Here is an 18,857-nt window from a genome sequence, read left to right as displayed (position 1 = left end):
CATTTGAATAGAGTTGTCAAATGGCTTCACAAATTTCCTTAGCCGTTGTAAAAAGCATACATGTTTTGAAAATTTAAGGGGTCATTGAATTCCATAACCAAAACATGATCATGGAATTCTCTTCATCCCAACTTTGAAATTTTGGATCTTTAGGCTTTGGTCTTGTGCTAATTAAATGACGTAGTTTTCCTTTGCCCTTTAGGAAGGCTCACACCAATTGAGACTATTGAAGATAATTCTTCTCAGTAAGTAGGTAAGCAGCTTGGAGGTTCTATAGTTCCCTTGTGGTTTGGCTTAGCAATGCTTTAACTATCGCCTGAGTAGAATTGGTGGTAGGAGTATGGTTTGACATTTCTAACAAATAATAGTGATGAACACAAACAGAATGAATAAAAAAGAAATTGCTAATGAAGGTTAGGGAATCAAACATGGCAATGAAGGTTAAGGAATCAAAACGCCACACAGAAACAATCAAACAAGGACATGTGGCACTCAAAGTTTTCACCAAGCATAAAAAGAACCTAGAGGTGGCTCTAATACCATGTGAAATTCTGAATAATTCTTATTCATTAAAAATCAAGAGATGCATCAAATATATATATATATAGCCTCCCCTATTCTAGGAAAGGATAATTTTTTATACACACGTTAATTCAAATCAATTCAAATTTTCTAATAATTAATTTACAACTGTACAAAAGGTGAAAAAGTCCTAATTAATTTATAGTTGTACAAGAAAAATACTAAAAGAAGAAAAATTCCTAACTAATTTACAGTTGTACAAGAAGAGATTAGATTATAGGACTCAAACTTTCAAGGGATTCTTCCTTTGATCAATCCTTTAGTCTACTCAAACCCACCTTGGGTTTATCTAATTCAAATTTTCTTATGCGTAGTTTTTCTCTGATTTAAATAGCAATAATCTCTTAAAATAGTAAATTATAACTTACGGATGCAACCAAGAAATTGACCCTACTACCATGGACAACGTATATAATACAAACAAAATTCTTCATCTTCTTCTAGAGCTTGCCCAATCCAAAGCAAAAATTTCAACCACGATTATTTAATTCTGAGGGTGGGTTGCAGGTATTTTCACTTTGTCAAAGGATACCTAAAACCGGTTCTGACAAAGGTAGCTGAGAAAGTAATTTCAAGTTATTATCAACTCCAAAGAAGATCTGCAACACATAATGCAGGTTTCACCTAACAACCTCATTTGATTTGTTCAATGTTATCATATTGTTTTTTTTTTTCCTTTTACTTAGATCACCCATTTTACTCATTCAAGTAATGCAGCAAGAACAACCGTGCGCATGCTAGGAAGCTTGATACGATTAGCCCAAGGTATGTCGCCCTCCGTGGACTTTCCAACATGACCTTCCTACTTATACAATGCTCGGGATTTCAACTCTGGTAATGTTGTTGTAGCACATGCAAGACTGATGTTCAGAAATGAGGTCACCAGACTAGATGCCATCACAGCCATTCTCTGCATTGAATCATCCATGACCACCTCGGCCATTGTGGACAGTGTCGGGAATGCCCTGCACTCCAATTTAACAGAGAATCCTGATCAAGAATGTATCCCCAGTCTGTGTGTCCATAGTTAAGCTAGATTGTTAATGTTGATATGATGTTCATATGCATGGCCTACTTTGACTCTATTTCAACGACTTAGTGTGTGAAATCTTAACTACACTACAACATAGATGCCAAGCAAGAGAGGTTGATCCTGGAGAAGCTGAGTTCTATGGATGAATTTCCGAACATATGGATCAATAACCGGATGAGAATGGACGTCGAACAAGCTGCGGCTCATGAGCAGGCGGGTGTTTAATGTTTATCCCCTCACCAACCCTACGGAAAAATGCAAGTTGAATACATTACATATTATGTTTACTTGAATTTAGTTAAAATATCAAAATATAAATATTATATTTAAAAAAAAAAATAAACGAAACTATTAAGTTTATGTTTGGTAAAACTTAATATTTATTATTTAATAACTTAAATTGATTTTAAGTTAAATTATAGTTAAGTTGTTGACTTAAAATTTATTATTTAATTCTTAAAGTATTAAGGTTGTGTGATAAAATTAATTTAAAATTTATTCTAAATCATTAATTAATATATTTATCTTTATGAATTATAACTGAAGTAAAGGAGATCGAGCAATAACGAAAGTCATAGAGTAGCAAAAGATATTATGGAAGTAATTAGAGTACATGAAGGTAAAAATGAAAAATGAAATGTATATTTATGAATAAGTTAATTATTTGTACTTATTACTTAAAGTTGTTTTTAACTTTAAGTCATATCATTAATTTATTTTACCAAATATACTTAATATATCTAATGATTTAAATTAAATTATTTAAATTGATTTATCACACATCCACTAAAAATTAGGTTTTAAATAAGATAATAATTTATTTAATTAAAGCTTGGTTTGTACGCTGAAATAAAGAAATTATTAAAATTTAAAACTGTCATATCCATTTTGATAATTACATGTTACTTTTTATTAATATTTGCAACTCACAATATAATTGAGACGAAAATTTATGAAGTTTTCAATGATTATTTTTTACAACATTTCATTTATTTATTTATTCCGTTTTTTAGGGTAAGAATTATAATAATAGAAAATTTAATTAATCTTTAATAATAAGATGCTGATCATGTCTATACTTTCATTTTGGTGGGTCCCGCTTGGAAATAAAAATAGATTTTATTCCAGGCTGACCAAAAACTGGGCAAGGCCAGTGTATCCACCTCTGCCATCATCTCCTCCGAAATGATCATATATTACCCTCGTCTCCACCTCCCACCTCTCCCCATTTCTCCTCACTTCCAACTCGCCCACGGCTCCCCACCGCCCTCCTCCACTGCTCCACCCCCGCCACCCCACTACCACCACATGGCGGGCTTCTACTAACCCTGATGAAATCCAATAGGCATTTGGATACAGTTCTAATTTTATTTTTTATTTTAAAAATAAAAACTTACATACAAAATATAAAAACCCTTGTATAAAAAAATAGAAATTTAACTTACAATCCAAAAAAATAAATAAAAAATAAAAAATGACAACACATCTAAACATGCACTAACTAATTCATTCTTTTTTCTTTTTCTTCCTCTTTATTTTTATTTTTTTTTAAATTATAAAATAAAAAATATTATTCATGTTAGACAGCCCAATGGGCAAATATAACCATGTTATGTTACTACATAGAAAAGCTAATACCAGTATCATCGTTATTATCCAACAGTGTAGTAGGATTTCAATGATTAAAATTGATTTTCTAACTTTTCATGAATCTAAGACCTTGGAAATATATACTAAAGAACTTTCCTACAAAAAGAGGAAAAAAACAAGAAAGAAAAAGGAAAAAGGAATGAAGTCTAGTGTTTGCCATTGAGGAAAATAAGAAAATCCAAGGGAAGAAAGAGAAAGAAAAGAGCAAGACTATAGTAAATGGGAGATGTAATGTATTGAATTGGGAAGTCAATATTGATATACATATGTGTGCATACCTGAACAAACAAAAGATTTTGTATAAAATTCAATGTTTCAACTCAAGCACATGTATCTGGGTCCAATTTTGGGACTATAGCTGATGAAAGCTCTACATGGGAAACCCGGACGGCGCCAATCAACCTCTCCGGCAACTCATCCACCGTGTTTGCCTGAGAATCAAATACGACAACATCAGAAAAATTTTCATATAAGACACCAACTACTAGGACACGTGATGAACCTTAGCACAACAACTCTGGTATGAACAAAGCTTCAAGGAACCATAATCTCAGAAGAATCATCTTATTATCATTGTTCCTGCTATTTCAACAAAATGTTTGCCTATACTAAACATATCAGGAGATATGTAGCATGAACATGGATGGACATGCCAGTGAAAATGTGATACGAATGTGACAACAAACAACCAACCCTGAAAAATAAAAGAAAAGAAATATGCTTCAGAGAACTGACTTGATCCACTTATAAAAATCAACTGATCTATGTGCTTGCTCACTAAATCACAAAGTGTCGGTTTAAATACACTTTTTGTTTTCTGTTTTTAAGAATAGAAAATAATAAGAAGTTCTATATAAAATATAAAAACTCTTGGACACTTATATTGAAAATACAGTGATTTTTAAAAATTAATTAAAAATTTTGAGATATTAAAAAAAATTTTACTGACTCGAATTTAAAAAGTTTTCAAAGTAATTTTTAAGGATATAAAGTGAGTCTAATTATTTTTGTACAAGAGTTTTTACTTCTTATATAGAAGTTTCTAATTTTAAAAACAAAAAACAAAAAATGTATCCAACCAATGCCCACTCTTTACTCATCAAAGAATCTAGAAGACGACGAGTGAATAGGTTGAAAAATTGGAAGGGATAAGAATTTGGTGGGGGGATTAGGTGCCGGTTTTATTCATAGAGTTATTTGAAAGTATTGGAAGAATCCATAATCCACCAAAGAGAGGACCATTATGCTTGCCTTTCTTCTGTAATTTTATTGGGACAGAATAGAATCTCCCGGAGGCCCAAACTTTTGAGTGTTTTCCTTGGGGTTTTCCCTATGGCTGGTAGCAATTAGCAAATGCTCCAGGGCATTACAAGGCTTGAGAGGGTTATAGGTTTTTAAAAGGAGATTATTAGATGTAGTACTGGTAAGAAGTTGAATGGGTTTCAAGATTGCGTCCAAATTTTTGGGTAGAAAGAGAACGTCTTCTTTTTAATGACTAGAGGTAAAAGTGGGGTATTCTGGGGGTGTAACCTGAAATATATGTGCAGCACAAACTACATTAAAGCACCAAAAGGTCTCTTCCACCCATATTCATGTACAAAAGCTAAGGAAATCAAAAGTATTTTCTCCAAGAAATAAACATCCAAGAATAATATCCTACAACTTCTAGACTGGAGTTTCAATGCCTTTACAAGTCCTTTCACAATGCTCCTTCCATAAGCACTAAGCCAACTATAATGTTAAGTCTTCCACCTTTCCTCCTATCCTCTCTACAAACTCATAATGCCCACTGGACAGATGCTCCTTGCTCATAGGTGGTGGGAAGCACCTGAAACTTCCAAAAAGGATCAAGATTGCAGATCATAAGTCTCAAGCCTCTGTACCACAGAAAGAGATGAATACACTTTGCCATCCTTCTTAACATACAACACTGATTAGCAATGATTCTTCCCCTGCTCACCAGTGGGCATGGTAAACTTCATTTCCCAAACTGCTGTAATCATGAAGAGTGCCACTGTCGCATGTGCCAAAAAACCCCAAATCTCCTGGATAGCCAACATCGCCTATTCCCTATCGCCACAAAAAAGTGATTTACCAAAAAAAAAAATTATATTCGAAGTCAGGTTCCCCTCAATTGCATCAACTGTGCCCCAATTCATCCTTACCTTAGATAAAAGTGATTCAGCAGATATTCTACTTTTATCTGAAGTAAGATTCCACTTAATTGCATCGCCTCAGCCCTAGTTTTCTACCCCACTATACAACAGATCACTTCAATATTTCCCAATTGTGAAGAACCCTGGTAAAGCTTGGACTGAAGTTTCTCCCACTCTTCTCTCCAACCTAACAATCCAGTACTCTCCCTTCTCTACTTAACTGTAACTCTGAACAGATTAGGAGATCACTCTTTTCAACAGTGTCTTCCCTGACCCATTATCGTGCCATAACAACAACTGAGCAAAACCGCACAAACCCCTTTCTCACACCTTCCACAACTGTATCCCAACAAATCCCCTACCTCTCGTGAACACAAAACTCCTTCCCTCAAATATCCTTTAACACTAATTTCATCCACTAACTTTTTCTTCCACAAATCTTCAAAGCTATTTCCTAACAATGTTCTACTCATCCCTCCACTTTCAACAAACAGACCACCTCACATTTAACCAAGTGGGTCTTTCTTGCCTCCCCATCCCTTCCCATTAAAGTTCCTCTGCAACTCACCAAGTTGGTATATAAGTGATGATTTTAGTAATATAAAAAAACTGACATTCCTGTAAGTCATTCAAATTAAAAAGTTTCTTGAATCAGATAAAATATATATATATAGTTATTGGTTTAAAATAATATAAGCAGGTTCCAGGGCTGGTGCAACAACTTGGCAGGTTTAAACTTTGTCATCTCTAATTAGACAGTCAGTACATGATGAGCTCTCCTGTAAGTGAATCCTTGCTTATGTCATTGAATATAATCAACAACTTATGTAGGAAGTCCTGATCAACACTCAGTAAAGATGGTCCAGATTAATAAAGAGAACATACCTGTACAAGGAAAGCCATGTCAACAACCAATGTTGTAATTACACCACATACAAGGCCCAAAACTCCATTGGCAACAGTTGAAGAACCAATGTCAACATCAATCTGCAGAAAATTGAGTGATGTTAAACTACAGTGTTCCTGAATCAGTTTCAGAATTTTTCTGAAGGTAAAATCATATACTATAGAATTTAGAAGGGCCTTTACCTCCAAGTACTTTGGACCACGGATATAATTGCAATCAACTGCTTTTCCTAATAAACAAGGGGTGCTTCCAACACTCTGGCGCACAATCCATGAACCCTGCATGGTAAAGGATTGAAAGAACAAACTCAGAAGATATGGATGTCAAAGAGCACAAAGAACCAGAAAACAGAATTGGAATAATACCCTAGTGAGGATGAAGAGGAAAAACTGTCCACATCAATATAATGTTTCATGAAAATGAGATGGCATGTTTTTAAAGGCCATCAAGAAACCCATTGGATACCAGCCACTAATGCATCCTAAGGCTGTGAACTATGTTGAGCCAACATGAAAATCCATAAATAGGACAGGTTCAGTTCAATGACTTAATAGTTTGTACTGAAACTTGGGAATGTTTAAGGTCCAGATGGTGAATTTGGGCTGGGTTCAAATATTTACTAACCCACCCAAGCAAAACCAAGAAATGCTTGAGGAAGCAAAGTTAGTTTAACCAAAATAAATATATTGCATTATTATGATAGGTCCTAAGTAACCATGGGAATGGTGAGTTATAAAAGGTTTGAGGGGAGAGCAAAAAGAACTAAAAAGAGAGCAGATGGAGAGAGATGATAGTGCCCCAAGGACGGATTAAGCCATCACAGGAAATCTCAACGACTCAAGATGGATGAAGAGCACTCATTAGATAAAAAAGAAATCCTTCAATGAGCCCTCTACAACCCTTTATGTTGAACAACCGATTATCCTAAAAGCATAAGTTTGTAGTAGGCCCACAATGTATATCATGCACTCTAACACCCTCCTTTACATGTAGCCTTCGTTAGGCTTACACTTTGGGCTTATATGTGAGCTTAATAAACTGAGGAAATAAAGTAGCTTCATTTGGGCTTAATAAATCGAGGAAATAAAGATGTCATGATGTTTGGAGACATGACCTCCCACCAAATAAGGCTTTGATATAATGTTGGTGAACCAATTATCCTAAAAGTTTAAACTTGTAAGATTTGAGCACATGATATATATCATTATTTAAGAGCCTATAGTCATAGACTTAACCAATGAGAGGTCTTTGATAGTTATTGACTTGGGAGGCCCATGCTAACCACAAGAACATGCACAACCAATCAAAGATCTCCTGGGCATATTGATCAAGGGCCACGACTTGGCCTGTCACAGGAACAGGTCAACCTCTAATATAGTGCATCAAACATAAATGGTGACATGCCCTTTGGACATAGTGATCCCCACTCTTAATTCAGTTGGAATGGGTATAATTCATGCATAATCCATTACTCTCGAGGAGCGTCCAACTCTATACACCAAATCAAGATCCTTGAACCAATTTCAAGTCATCAATAATAGCATCTAACCAATGGATCAGCACTCCTGTTAAGTGTCACTTGCATCTTAGCACATGAAGCAAATTGTCACATACTAATACAAAATTTGGATATGGTCATGTAATGTAAGATACTTGGCGCAGTTCAATGAGAATCCAATGTATCAAATCAGAACATATGGCACAAATGCATGGGTCGACAAGGAGAGTGTAAATTAGACTTAACAACCTGCAGTTAGTTATTTAAGTAATTTATGGAAGCAACTTGTAGAAGCAATTAAGCATTTAATCGATTGAAGTGTGCATGGATCCAGTTGAACAAAAATAATAGTAATAATTAAGAAATAAATTAATATGATAAAACCTGATTACCACTGCAACTTCAAGCATGACTTTACATGCTTGCTAACAATTTATTATCCACCCAAACCACATTATGAAAGAAGTGCAAATGCACATGTGTGGCATCCTATCTTAATTCTATACTTTTGGAGCATAAAAGATCTGCTAAGAAGTAATCAGCATGATCATCTAAATATAAATTATTGAGCCATACAGGTGGACATAAAAGGGGTGATCGCTTCACAGGTAATAGACAGACTTCTGTGACACGAATTATTAAGCAACACAAGTGGGAGTGAGGACTGCTTGCAACAGTCACTGACATTCTATTTGAGCATCCTTCAAAAACTGGAAAATGTAGAAAGTACCTTGGGAACTGATGGGATGAGTTTCAGCCTGCTATTTCGGAATTCATCATCACCATCAACAAATCGTTGCAACAGGGATCCAGTTACTAATTCCTTACTTACAAAATAAAATACCATACTGTAGTGTGTTGAACCGGGTACCTGTAAGATTACAACTTTCACTTCTCTTCCAGCATGCAGAAACACCTAGTTAAAAATTAAAATGTTATGAAGAAAAGCAACTTACTTGGAGGTTTATGATGATAGAGAAAAGTCCTTTCTCTGATGCAACCTACACAGACATTTATAAACAAGAACACAGTTATATTCTAGCACATAAAGTAATAAAAAATACATAGAATAAATATTTTTCAGTATATTTATATTGGATTAAGTGGTATAAATTCTAAGATAATAAACAGATGATAGAACCCTGATCCTATAAACAAGTTGTGTATGATTCAATGGAGAACCAACTTATTCAGTTTGGTCAAGTAAAATTTTTTATGATTAGGCCAAAATGAGCCTAGCTTCCTAAGAGGATATTCCAGGACAGATAATCCAGATTTGAAAAGCTTCTCCTTAGACTGTAGAAAGAAAACATTCCTCAACAATACACCCACCACACACAAATGAAAAAAAAGGTGGGGGGTGGGGGGAAGAGTGATGTAGGACAACACTAGGATGCTTACCTACAATCAAATAGTTGGGCTAGGGTTTTTAATTTTTTAGGGTTTAAGGAGAGGAACAAGGGATAAAAATTATGGTAAAGAAAAATAAAACAAAAAATATAGAGAAAGAAGATAAGAAGAAGAAGGAATAGAAACCTTAGAAGTCTTACTAAGACCTTCTAGGAGTCTCACCTAGAAGAAAATTAACAGAGTCCCGCCATTGAAAATTGCAAAGTATGCAAAAAAACATGGTATTATTAATCATCAATGCATTACTTTGATTTACATCGATTAGCCTTATTTATAGGCTTCTCTAAGAAATCCAAGTCTACTAAGATTCTAATAATGTCATATATAAGACCTAATTCTAATTGTCCAATAATGTAATTAGCTACTCCTAATTTAACTCTAGCAAATGCTAATCCTAATTTAATTCTAACTAATATTAATCCTACTTTAATTGCAACTAATACTAATTCATTTTCTTGATATTTATCTTAAAGATTCATCCTCATCAAAGGGACAGCCCCACAACTAGGTTATTGATTGTCATCATTACTAGAGATGCACTGATATTTATCCATGGATACAACTGGTCATCATTTACCATGCATTGACTGAACATTCATTATTATGAACTCAAATACACATAGCAATAACTTATCTTAAAAATGAATATTCCCAAGATAAGTGAGGCTACACCATTAAACATGAGCAGTCTATTGGACTAGTAAACCTTTGAAGGAAATTTTTATATTGTAATCAATTGAAACATAGAAAATGATAGCTCAGGCTTACAACAAACAAGCACAGGCTTGGACAACTGAACTTGTGCTAACAAGAACTTCTTTTCCAAGGATTCTACTTTGCAGAAAAAAGTGCAACCAAAATATTTTACAGGATCCTCCCCTGTAACATAATTCTCATAAGAAGCACTAGATTAAATTTGTAGGTTCTATTTAGTAGATCACCTACAAATCCAACTGGTCAAATTATCCTGGGCTAAAAGTAGTGGAAAACAAGACATTCACAAGAAATTGAGCTCGTCTAATGTTTTCTTTAGCCCATGTCTATTTGTCACCCACTTTTCCTAATTGGAAAGTTTGGTCTTTGACATCTTTAGGATAGTTCTCAGTTAGTTTCCGCTTTAATGTTATCTCCATTTTTATCAATGTGGCCTCTTTTATTCCCACAAATTTCATTTGGAAATCCAAAGTTTCACCAAAAGTCTTCACTTCTGCATGACTTGTGGCAAAAAGGCCAATACTAATGACTTGCTCCAATGGAGAAGGACCATACAAAACACTTAGCTTGGAATGGTGTGTATGAGCAGGGAGTCTATAGATCATTTTTCTGTTACATTGCCCTGTAGCATTGACATTAAGATGTAGAATATTTCGACTTGTAGGAATTCATTGGGTTCCACCTGGACAGGTGGAGGCAATGTTGATTATATTCTTTAGAGGTTTTGGAGGACTTCCTCGAGGCAGGAATCTTTGTGCGTTGCCAACCTCACTTTGATTTGGACTACTTGGCAGGAAAGGAGTGCAAGAATTTCTAAGGGTAGGTAGAGGTCTCGAGAAACAATTTAGGACTTATTTTACTTCTCTTCTTCCTTGTGGGCTTCCACCAATGAAGGTTTTTTAAGCTTTATTCAGCTAGATTGGAACCTAGTTTGCAGAACCACGAGGTTGACTGAGGAGATACTTTTGAATGACTACCACCTTCAATGGGTTTTGCTCCGTTTCCTTTTGATAAATGTTCTTTGGGCAACCCAAGGTAGTTAGGAACAAAAAGATTGCTTAGGGATCACTTTCGCACAGTGTTAAGAGTATCTCTAAACATGCAGGTCGAGATTCAGCCATTAAGGCAAAAATTCTAGCCCTTTCAAAAGGTGATTCTACTATTGTCATACCATGGCAAGGAAGAAGATTTTGGAAGTTTGATGGGTGGTTATGCCAAATTATTCATGTTTTTTCAGAGTTAAGATGTACCTCAGGTTCCTCACTTAGGCAATCATGTGGCAAATACATTAGCAAACCATGGAGCTAGACATATGCTATCTTTTGCAGGAGATTTTATACCTAATGAATTTTAGCTAGATTTGAGTTATTGAACTGGTATACACTAATCCACCTTCTTGATCAAACTTTGTATAGAGGATTGTGTAATGAAGAATTTCTCATCCTTCTTTGTGCTTACTATGTTAAAAAGAAAAAGAAAAAAAAAACTTGTAACTTAGCATTGTGATCGGTAGGATTTAAAACCAAAACTCATTCACTGAGATCCTACAAAATAAATGTTCTTATAGATTTTCTTATTTAATTGATTGAAAGAATGTTTATTTGTGTTCCAATATCAGTTTCGTCTTACTCTTGCCTATCTTTAACAAAAAAGGAAAAAAGGGGGAAAAAATCAGTTTCTTCTTACTCTTCCTACACATATTTTCTTTTCAGTCATAATTTGGACCAAGTTTCACAGGTAGTTTCTATATCATGCTTAGTAACTGATCAAGGGCCTTTAGGAAAAGCAACAACAGCATAGTAATTTGCTTAACTTGCAGGCACAAAGAATAGGGCATGAAGGAAGGAATCATTCTGTTTGGAAGGAAGGAGTTGATAAAAACAATAAATCCAATAGTGATATTGAGAAGGTGTAGCTACTGACATACAAGAACACCAAAATACAAGAATAAACAGGAGGTCATCAGCCCTAAGACAGCCCAAAAGGCTTCTGATCAGAAAGGAAAATAATAACAACACCAAAATGAGTAATAAATGGTAGCAGAGCTTACTAGGTCCATGCACAAGTGACTCATATAGATCATCTTATTAGATGGGATGTTGTTTGTAGGCCAAAGGAGTTGGGAGGTTTGGGTTTCGGGAAGACTTCTTTGAGAAATATTGCTCTCTTAGGGAAATGGCTCTGGAGGTTTCCTAGAGAAAGAAATGGTATTTGGCATAAGGTTATTGCGAGTATTTATGGGACACATCCTAATGGATGGGACTCCAACATGGTGGTTAGATGGCCACACAGATGTCCTTAGAAGGCTATTGCTCAAGTTTTCCAGGATTTCTCCCCTTTTGTCTGCCTAGTGGTAGGGACTGGGGAGAGAATTCGTTTTTGGGAAGATCTTTGGTAGGGCAACCAAACTTTGTGCTCTCAATTTGCTAGTCTTTATAAAGTGATTTCTGTGAAAAACCTCACTGTCTCAAATGTCTTTGGCAATTCCTTTCTACTGTCTTGGAATTTTAATTTTCATCGCAATCTTATTGATATAGAAATTGATCTCCTTTAGAGATTAATGTCCTCCCTTAGTTCAGTGTTTTTCTCTCCTTTTTTGGCAAATTCAAGAGCTTGGTCTTTGTCATCATCGAGCTTGTTTTCAGTGAAATCTTTTTTCTTGGCCTTATCAAAAGTCTCAAATCCTATCTTGTTCCTTCCGACCAAGTTTTTGTGGAGTTCAAAAGCTCCTTCAAAGGTTAAGGCCCTTGCTTGGTTAGTAGTACATGGGAAGGTAAACACCAATGACAAGTTGCAATTGAGAAGACCCTACAAATCCCTCTGTCCTCAATGGTGCATTCTTTGCAAAGGAAATGGAGAATTGATCGACCACCTTTTTCTCCATTGCCCTATTACCATTGGACTCTGGCACAAGCTGTTCAATCTAGCAGGTTTGGCTTGGGTCCCTCCAAGGAGTATTGTGGACATGATGGTTATTGCTTTTAAAGGTTTGGGGAATTCATTAAGAGGCAAGACACTTTGGCAAATCGCTTGCCTTACTCTGTTATGGATGGTGTGGCAAGAGAGAAACAATAGGATTTTTGAGGATAAGGGGAGAACGGAAGAGATGTTATGGGATTTGCTTCTTTTCTTTTCCTCTCTTTGGGCCTCTTGTACTGCAGCTTTTAGCGGAGTTCCTCTTAATGTTTTACAACTCAACTAGACTGCAGTTTGCGCTTCAAAAGTTTGAGAGTGTTCTTTGTTTTTCGTTTTCTAAAGTTGGGTGTTTTCTCTTTTGCTCAATTTTTGTTTTTGTGGGAAGGACCTCTCATCCTTCTATTTTTTCTTCTCTTTCTCTTGTATCTCTTCTTTCTCTTGTATCTTTTCTTCTTTTAATATAAATTTCTTCGTTTCTCATCAATATATATATATATATATAGATGGTGTGGAATTTAGAAGGAAAACTAATATTAAAGTTTAACATGCTTGGGTCAGCAGAACTTAATCCATCAAAGGTCCAATAGTCATATAAACTGGATTGTAGTGATTACAAACACCTATAATACTTCTTCACACAATTCTAAAGCATTTAAACATATTACCAGTAATTTGCACAGAAACCTTCAATTCATCTAGTACTAGCCCAATAAATGCCAAAAGTTTTTCATCCTTTCCTACACTACCTGGAAGCAAAAATGCACTAAGCTAGGACAAGCTGAAAAAAATTGATGGAAACTGGGGTTTAATTGTGTATCCATATAAAATGCTCTACCACTAACCTAGGACATATGCTATTTGATTAATATAAGTAATTATAATACTTAGATGAATCTCACATTAATGATAAGTTATTGAGTATAAGCATAATCAATCTTTTGTATTATTATTAATTCTTTCTTTTTTCTATTCGTATATTCTCAAAAGGGTGCCTCTGAATTAAATTTCTAGCTCCCCCCTGACTACGAATCCATAAGCTTTAGTGACCTTAAAATTTTCCTCCTGCTTTATGTCCATGCAAAGTCTGAAATACACACCGATAAAGTATGTGTAGTATCAGAAAGGTTCAATACAAGACCAGAACCTTAAAATATAAAGAATTTGTCAAAAAAAAATTGTTCCCGGACAAGACTTGATCATACCATCAAATATCACAAGCATCCCCAGCCAAAAAAATAAAAAATAGAAGTTCCATGTTCTCTCCTCTTTAGTATTTCCCTATCTCATCTCCTCCTTGGCTAAACCCTGGACCCAAGATTTTATCACAACAGAGCATGGAATCGACAATTCCGAAGGATAGCAATACATGCATGAGAAGATAGATCAAAGGATCATGTCTGGTTTGAACTCATTCAAAACAATCAGAGTGGTCCTTAGGGCAACTGCATAGGATGTCCAGTCCCCAGGTTGCCCTTGTCAAGGATCCATCACTTGAACCTTGAAGCTGCTTCTCTTGGCCACTTGGTTCCATGTACCTTCCTTTAACTTTGATCATGCCTGTCTTTGCACCCCTGGAGATATTTCACAAGTCTCATAGGTCAACAAAACCATACTGCAACCACCTCCAATGAAGGTCTTAAAAGCATGGCTACTTTTTATAAGATGTTAAAAGTGGTTGACATATTCTCATATCTTTTCTACTATGCTTTCTCAACATCATAAAGACAATCCATTACCATCTATCTGTGAATTGCAATCCTCAATCCAGTTTTAAATTGAAGTTTGTCATGAATCTTCAACTCCCGTACACCAAACTTTTAGGTCCTCAAACTTTTTTACATAATCATCATCCTGCTTCCTTACTTAAGAGTGGTTAATTGATCATAAAGATCATCTTGGCAATCACGAGGAAGGCATCTTCACTTTAACATTTGTTTCATCTTGTCCCAATGAACAATTGGCGATTGTTCTGAAATTCTAAGACTGTTTTCCACACTTGTCCACAATAGTAAACCATACCCATCTTTCCTCCAACATATTATACTAATCAAAGTACCTCTTCAAGGTAGCCAACTATCTAAAAAGGCCTGCAGATTAATTTTTCCAGCAAAATCTGGTACGTTATATACTTGTTTTTAATATCACCAGTCATGCCATGTTGATCATGCCTTTCACGTCAACTTAACTCAATGACATCATTCACCATATTCAAGAGAGTAGTTTGAGGCCTTTCAAGGTCACATGTTCCCTAGGATTAGTCCTAGGAGGCAAATCTGGGCATACCCCATGCTTCACATCCTCACTAATATGCGCTCCTTTGTCCTAAGAGCCAATAGTTGCTGGATTGAAAAAGTTGGTGGTTGAATACTCAATAGCATAAGAAATAATAGCTTGTATTTCTTGAATGTAGGCTTCCATAGTCATATAAAAGAAAATAACAATATTGTTGTTTTGTCAGCTTTCCCCTAAAATATCAACCACTTCTATTTATCATAGTGCTATTTTTGGAAACCAGATTTGATGCAGGACCATAAAAGTTCTAGTACTACTAAAGTTTTTTCTTTGTTGTACAAAGATGTAAGATATCAAAGAAGACAACTGAAAAAGAAAAGGAAAGAAAAGAAAAATGAAAGGGAAAAGAAAATAAAAGACAATAAATGGCAATCATACCACGGCTTCCCAGGCAATCTCACTTGGAGGAGAAAAGAAAAGAGAAGAAAATCATTAGTAATCACACCAACACATTTTAGCAATCACACAGTTTCCTAAGCAATCACACCCTCAAAATAAGCATGACAGATGCTCAAAAGAAAAAGTAACAAAAAAAAAAAAAAGGTTCATTACTAAATACACATTGTGTGGCATTATTTTATTTATTTATTTATTTTTGTGAATTGATAAATTGGGAATATGACATTAATGAAAGTGCCTGAAATAAAACATGTAAAATCTAGAGCACTAGCTTCTTTCATATGAATTCTATGTTCCCTGAGGTCATCTCTGCAGATACTTCTGCTTCCTATTTATCCAAATTCCAAGGAAAACCATCAAAATTCAAATTCACCAAAGCTAAAGAATTCCAAGCTTGGCATGTTAATAGTAACATAAGATAGGCTTATTTTCCCTAAGCTCACAATAAATGTAATACCCTAGTGATCATTGTATGTATCACTATGCTAAATTTGGCATTTTTGTGTCCTAAACTATTAAACTGAACAAACTCCAAATTTGCACATTTATTTCCCTTTTTAGCAATGTAATATATGAAAAGACCATGACAAATTAAAAGTTGAATAGGAAATTGAGAGGGAAAGAAGGGAAAGAGTCATTAAACACCAAAAGTCTAAGAAATGGATGCTTATAGAGCGATCTTAGTTATAGGAGTAGATTGGAGCTAAATGGGAGGCAAGATGTGGTTGGGAAGAATGGCAGTAACCCTTTGAAGGGTCTCAATAAGTGTGGAAATATGGGATTATGATTTGTAATTAAGTGCCAAGATTAGAGGGATTGTGTTAGGATACTTTCTATTTTTATGGATGAGAGAATCTCTCCTAATTAGTTATTGTTTCCTTAGAGATAGTGATTGTGCATATTATATGGCTTAGATTAGGAATCCCACTTGTATATATATAGGTCACTTTGTATTCAGTTTTGACACAGAAAAAAGAAGAATATTTTCTTCATAGTATCAGAGCATTCAGATCTGAACCACGTATAAAAAAAAATAAATAAATAAAAAATCATCTTTTTCCATGGAGAGCAGAACGGAAGGATCAAACTCGGAGGTGACGTCCAGACCTGAAGCAGTTCACTCCGGCAGTGCCAGCACCACAGACGGCATCATTCTTCCCATAACAGGTCATAAACTCAATGAGCTGAATTTTATTCAATGGGCTCAGTCTGTTCGGATCTTCATCTGCGGGAAAGGTAAGGAAGAATACCTTACGGGAGCCATTGTTCAGCCGAAGGAAGATGATCCAGGATACCGAACCTGGAAGTTGGAAAATAGTATGGTGATGTCTTGGTTAATTAACTCTATGACCAATGACATAGGAGAAAACTTCATGTACTATGGCACAGCCAAGGAGATATGGGATGCAGCTAGAGAGACCTACTCCAACATCGATAATACCTCGGCGATTTTCGAAATCAAGAGTATTCTCCAGGATCTTCGACAAGGAGATTCAACTGTTACCGAATATTTTAATATCCTTAAACGGTATTGGCAACAACTCGATATTTATGAAGAATTGGTTTGGAAGTGTCCCGAAGATGGACTCCTATACAAGAAGGTCATTGAAAAGGAACGCATCTACAAATTTTTACTTGGCCTTAATAAGAATTTAGATGAGGTACGTGGAAGAGTTCTAAGTATTAAGCCATTACCTAGTGTTAGGGAAGTTTTTTCTGAAATTCGCAGAGAGGAAAGCAGACAAAAAGTGATGTTGGGAACCCAAAATTCCTCCAAAAATCTTGAGAACTCAGCCCTAGTTGCACGAGGAACCCAATCCAACAACAACAACCACCAAACGAAGAAGAATCGTCCATGGTGCGACCATTGTAGAAAACCTGGACACACGAAAGAGACTTGCTAGCATCTACACGGTAAACCTGCTGATTGGAAACCTTCTCGACCACAGCAAAACAGAGAAGGCCGGGGTTACACCGCTACAGCCGAAGAAGACACATCTTGCACTAGCTCAAATCCTCGACCGTTTAGCAAAGAGCAATTGGAGGCACTACAGAAAATGTTCCAACAGACTCTTCAATCAACTGGAACAACTATTGGTACCGCATCTGTAGCCCAGAAAGGTATTTTTTCCCATGCCCTAAATGTTAGACAAGAAAATCACACTACATGGATAGTGGACTCAGGAGCTTAAGATCACATGACTGGGAATCTCATGGTTTTTCATGAATATACTCCTTGCCATAACAATTCCTCTGTTCGAATTGCCGATGGAACCCTTTCTAGGGTATTCGGCACAAGTTCAGTTATTATTTCCAAGGATATTACTCTTCACTCCGTGCTCTATGTTCTGAAATTGGATTGCAACCTATTGTCTATAAGTAGACTAACACAGGATCTTAATTGTGTTACTAAATTCCTTCCTCACATGTGTGAATTTCAGGCCTTGAACTCTGGGAAGAGGATTGGCAATGCTGAGGTGCGTGCTGGACTTTACCTTCTGAGAGCTGAGGAAATTCAAAGGCTACCAATGAAGACTGCTTGTGTAGTTTCCAACCCTAGTACCAAGACGGATAGTGTTGTTATGTTATGGCACTACCGATTAGGTCACCCAAATTTTTCCTATCTTGAAAAACTATATCCATCATTATTCAATAAAAATTCCAAAAATTTTCAATGCGAAATATGTCAATTGTCCAAACATACTCACAACTCCTATTCCATTCAACCATACAAACCATCTCATCCTTTTTCCTTGATTCACAGTGATGTTTGGGGGGCCTCTAGAATCAACAACATTACAGGTTCTAGATGGTTTGTCACCTTTGTTGATGACCACACTCGAGTGACTTGGGTATTCCTTATGAAGAAGAAATCAGAAGTGAGGGAAATATTTGAAAACTTCAACAACATGGTTCAGACGCAGTTTCAGGCAAAAATTCAAGTCCTTCGGACAGATAATGCTCGAGAATACTATCACAACATTCTTGGGTCATATCTTCTGGAGAATGGCATCGTACATCAAAGCTCGTGCATTGATACTCCACAGCAAAATGGAGTTGCAGAAAGGAAAAATAGACATTTGATGGAGGTTGCACGATCCCTCATGATAGCTTCAAACGTGCCTAAACAATTATGGGGTGAAGCTGTACTCACAGCAACCTACTTGATCAACCGAATGCCTTCTAGGATTCTTCAATTTAAAACCCCGTGTCAAATCCTCCTCGCTGCATATCCATCCGCTCGAATAATCTCGTCTATCCCAATCAAAGTCTTTGGTTGTACTGCTTTCGTTCACATCC

General features: G+C 35.8%; 1 protein-coding gene across 3 annotated transcripts in view; it reads right to left on the bottom strand.

Annotated features, from left to right (window-relative positions):
- Positions 1 to 3,476: 3,476 nt before the first annotated feature.
- LOC100246589 (protein ENHANCED DISEASE RESISTANCE 2) overlaps positions 3,477 to 18,857 on the bottom strand; it is a 47,078-nt gene continuing 31,697 nt past the window's right edge. For all 3 annotated transcript variants that reach the window (XM_010666453.3, XM_010666448.3, XM_019225053.2), the window contains 5 exons: positions 8,783 to 8,827; positions 8,557 to 8,697; positions 6,511 to 6,606; positions 6,307 to 6,408; positions 3,477 to 3,696 (listed from right to left, as the gene is read on the bottom strand). In XM_010666453.3, coding sequence (XP_010664755.1) covers positions 3,586 to 3,696; positions 6,307 to 6,408; positions 6,511 to 6,606; positions 8,557 to 8,697; positions 8,783 to 8,827 — 495 coding nt within the window. In that variant the 3' untranslated portion in view covers positions 3,477 to 3,585. The remainder of the gene's footprint in view (positions 3,697 to 6,306; positions 6,409 to 6,510; positions 6,607 to 8,556; positions 8,698 to 8,782; positions 8,828 to 18,857) is intronic.

The sequence above is a fragment of the Vitis vinifera genome, chromosome 2 (genome assembly GCF_030704535.1).
Source record: "Vitis vinifera cultivar Pinot Noir 40024 chromosome 2, ASM3070453v1".
Classification (NCBI taxonomy): Eukaryota; Viridiplantae; Streptophyta; class Magnoliopsida; order Vitales; family Vitaceae; genus Vitis; species Vitis vinifera.
Note: the sequence above shows the minus strand (reverse complement) of the source record. Positions and strands in the feature narration are given on the sequence as shown.